General features: G+C 49.1%; 1 protein-coding gene across 1 annotated transcript in view; it reads left to right on the top strand.

Moving 5' to 3' along the window:
- LOC124047549 (glutamate receptor ionotropic, NMDA 2C-like) overlaps positions 1-3,643 on the top strand; it is a 41,873-nt gene extending 38,230 nt beyond the window's left edge. The window contains exons 12-13 of the mRNA XM_046367859.1: positions 1,440-1,941; positions 2,074-3,643. Coding sequence (XP_046223815.1) covers positions 1,440-1,941; positions 2,074-3,065 — 1,494 coding nt within the window. The 3' untranslated portion in view covers positions 3,066-3,643. The remainder of the gene's footprint in view (positions 1-1,439; positions 1,942-2,073) is intronic.
- Positions 3,644-4,374: the final 731 nt, after the last annotated feature.

The raw sequence follows: 4,374 nt of genomic DNA, 5'->3' as shown, positions 1-4,374 counted from the left end.
GAGATAGAGAGAAAGAAAGAGAGAGAGATACAGAGAGAGATACAGAGAGAGAGAGATACAGAGAGAGAAAGAGAGAGATACAGAGAGAAAGAGAGATACAGAGAGAGAGAGAGAGAGCGAAAGAGAGAGATACAGAGAGATATACGGAGAAAGAAAGAGAGAGAGAGAGGTACAGAGAGGTACAGAGAGAAAGTGAGAGAAAGAGAGAGATAGAGAGATACAGAGATAGAGAGAGAGAGGTACAGAGAGATACAGAGAGAGAACGAGAGAGATACAGAGAGAAAGAGAGATACAGAGAGAAAGAGAGATACAGAGAGAGAGAGAGATACAGAGAGAGAAAAATAGAGATATATAGAGAGAAAGATACAGAGAAAGAAAGAGAGGGAGAGGTACAGAGAGAAAGAGAGAAAGAGAGAGAAGAGAGAGATACAGAGAGATACAGAGAAAGAGAGAGAGAGAGAGAGATACAGAGAAAGCGAGAGAGAGAGAGAGAGAGAGAGAGAGAGAGAGAACAAAAACTCGTAAGAGTTAATGATGTGTGGTGAATGAATAACTCCTGATATGAGCTCTTATTGCTGTTTACCCCACGTATAATTCCTATGACTACATTACCATCTGCAGAACAATAGTTTTAATGAGCACAAACCACGGTGTTAATTCCAGCTCAACATTAGTGTTAATCAACAACCAATCTATGTGATAAGTGCGTGTTTTGTAGGAGAGGCAGAAGGAGGGAACGGACGTGAACAACATTCCCAGCCTAAAGTCTATGGACTCAACTCAATTAATTGAAATCAGATGTTATGTTTCACATGCGCCTAGTACAACCGGTGAAAACTTTTACCATTAAATAAATGAGCAAATAAAAATATGAAATAGTAACACAATAAATAACCATATCGAGGCCAAATACAAGGAGTACCGGTAGCAAGTCAATGTGCAGGGGTACAAGGTAGTTGAGGTAATATGTACATGTAGGTAGGGTAAAAGTGACTAGGCAATCTCACGTGTGTATGTGTGTGTGCACGCTCTGCTAACAGTGTGTAATTGCAGCGTTGTACCTGTATCATGGTTTATCAGATTAGCAGCTAAATTACTATCTGATAGTTAATCCCTACGGGGGCCCCTGAGGGCCAAATTAAATTAGGCTTTGTCAGTTTTTCAGTCGACTGTGAACGGTGCAGTCAGGGGACTCAGCTCTCTGTTTGCAGTTTGATACTATTTGCTCAGCAAGTCTGTGTGTGTTCAGCGTTTGTCCAAACTGGCAAAATCTGTTGAATCGAATGACTTTCTTTGTGAGGTTTAACTTTTGAGCTAGATCTCTCTCTACAGGGCTTCTACTGAATTTTACATGTAGTAGATCATGTATTCTCTCTCTCTCTCATCTCTCCCATCCTCTACTTCCCCTCTCCCCTCCCTCCCTCTCTTCCGTCTCCCAGGGTATCTACAGTTGCTTCAACGGGGTGGAGGAACCAGACCTCCCTAACCTGGCCAACCCAGACCTGACAGCTAACTATGCCCAGGCTAACATGCTCAAAATGCTACGCACTGCTAAGGACCTGGTTAACTCTGCCCAAGTCGAGACCTCACTGGACCACGCCTCCAAGACCATAGAACACTGGGGACGCCATGGCGGCAGCCTGCCAGTCCACATTCCGCAGCAAGGCACCACGGAAACAGTCCCGGGAGGGTTCGCTTATGTCACAGAGAATACACACCTGCCCCCCGAGCGCCCCCTCAGCCCACAATACTGCACGCTGGGTTCAGGGACATCTGTGAACCAGCAGAGGGGGCTGGCGAGACCCACACCGCTACGATACACGCTCCCAGCTCGTACTTCCTCTCTCTACGACAGACCACTTCCTGTTTCTAGTCTCATTTGCCCTCACCTTGACCTGGCTGGAGGGGATCGCCTCTCATCTTATCCTCACCCCTCCACAGGTAGGCTCTATGTGGACCCCCAACACCTTTCCCACCCCCGCTCTCCCTTCATCCCCTATAGTGAGCTCCAGCTTCCAGACATCTACCTCTCCTCTCACCCACCCTCTGCTGTCTCCCATCCCCCCCACACAGAGCCCTCCAAGAGGAAGAGGAGGAGCAAGAGCCTCCTCTCAGGGGAGACAGGAAGAGGAGGAGGACAGAGGAGGCGGCGCAGGGAGGAGAAGACGGTGTGCCTGGCTGAACTCCGGGCCAACCACCTCCAGGAAAACCACGTCTCGCCCCACATGCCTGACTCCCTGTACCCAGGAGCGGTGCTCTGTCCTGGGGAAGAGGGATGCGGTGACTCCTGGCCTCTTCCTCTGGAGGAGCTCGTCCTAGCAGGGAGACGGCGGCGCCACCGACGGCCATCTTTCCTTCGAGCCACCTGGGGCAGTGAGCAGATTCGCCAGCCGGACGATACTCCGCCTACATCCCTCGATAGCCAATCACATTCTGCTTTACCAGACTTATTTCCCCGCGTCATGGTCGACCAAGAAACTCCCACTAAACTCTACAACCCCACCCCGTTCCGGAACAACCTATGCTATCCTGCCGCCTCACCCCGCCAACATGCCTATCTTCATATAAGGCAGGACCAGAGGAAAGGAAACTCGCGTAAGAAGCTGCGGCACTCACACTCCACCCACCTGCCCACCTACAGGGAGGCCGTGCTGGGGGGCCAGGGAGGGGGAGGTGGGGTAGGCCTGGGGGTGGTCCGGAGAACCACCAGCCTGCTCAGCAGACAGTACAACGACAATCTAACCTCCTACCCTGGGCTGCCTCTATACCACAGCCCCCTCAACTTCCAGACCCATTCCCCGGCATCCAGCAACCACCCCAGCCCCGGTACCTACCGTATCCCCAGCCCTGTATGCCAGCTCCTGGCCTGTGGAGGTGGCTGTCGAAGTCAGAGGGGGTTGTTGTACCAGGACAGTTTGTATGGAGCCTATGGAGCCTATGGAGGGGCCCAGGATCCGGACATAGAGCCCCAGAGAGGAGAAGGCTTGGTAGGGTTGAGGTCTGAGGACAGACCCTGTGTGACTCGGTCCTGGGGAAAAGTCTCTAGTCTGGAGTCAGAGGTCTGAGAGAGACAGACAAACACTACATACTTTATAGACTGGAATGTATACTGTAGAATATACGGTTGGAATTCCACATTGAAGATTTGTGATCCACAGGGACCATTTCAGAGGGGGGTGGGATACTTCTCATACACAGAATCAGGTACGAGAAGGATATGTGCAGTAAAGGGGGGAAGCTGAGGGTTAGGATTAATTTGATAGGTTGGACAGTTGAACTTCCTTCTTTCTTATTGAAGAGATAAAGTAGAGTGTTTGACTGAATGTTAAGTGGCCATTTTGGAATAAGCATGAAACTGAAAGGATGTGTAGTGGAACACATCGTTCTGCAGCTAGCTCAGCCTAGCACGGTGACGTCCCCTTTCACCAAGCAGTTAGCACGCTGCGTACAGAGTTCCTAATGCAAACAAATAGAGAACATAGGAAGGGGGTAAAATGGAGGCATTTTGGAGAGTGTGTTGGAGAGGATGGAAAGATAATTTTACTCGCTGCTTTGAAACATTATATTCCTGTGTTTTGTGCATTATATTATGATATACTATATATAATATTTCTATATAAATATATATTATTCATATATAATACCACGATGTACAGAGTCGATAGTGTTGCTGTCTGGGACAAATGCGTCTCAGAGAGCTGTGTGTGTGTGTGTGTGTGTGTGTGTGTGTGTGTGTGTGTGTGTGTGTGTGTGTGTGTGTGTGTGTGTGTGTGTGTGTGTGTGTGTGTGTGTGTGTGTGTGTGTGTGTGTGTGTGTGTGTGTGTGTGTGTGTGTGTGTGTGTGTGTGTGTGTGTGTGTTGTCAGTCCTTGCCCGGGTTGTTTCCGAGCCACTGAGCCGAACGAGAGAGGAACAAGTCTTCAGTTCTCCATCTAAGCAAAAAATATATAATCTCACAACCATATACACTTAGAAATAACAAATATTCCAGATAGCTGAAACTGTTGACTGCCGTGTACAAGGCCATGGCAACCAAGCTACTGTATGTATATAAGTAAGAGTACAATTAATGTATCTGGAGAAGAATTGCAATAAAGATGTTGTAGAAGCGTAAGGGGGATCAGTCCATATGAACGCACTCTGTATGTTTATAAGGAATACAGACAGCTGGCCAACCGAGTGACACAGCAGTCTAAGGCTCTGTTGCAGCGTCACTACTGCCTGGGGTTCGATTCCAGGCTGTGTCTCAACCGGCCGTGACCGGGAGTCCCATAGGGTGGCGCACAATTGCCCCAGCATCGTCCGAGATTGGGGAGGGTTTGGCTGGTGGGGCTTTCTCATCGCGCTCTATCGACTCCTTGGGGCAGGACGGGCTC

Source organism: Oncorhynchus gorbuscha, linkage group LG11, assembly GCF_021184085.1.
Source record: "Oncorhynchus gorbuscha isolate QuinsamMale2020 ecotype Even-year linkage group LG11, OgorEven_v1.0, whole genome shotgun sequence".
Lineage (NCBI taxonomy): Eukaryota > Metazoa > Chordata > Actinopteri > Salmoniformes > Salmonidae > Oncorhynchus > Oncorhynchus gorbuscha.
This window is presented reverse-complemented; position numbering and strand designations above follow the sequence as displayed.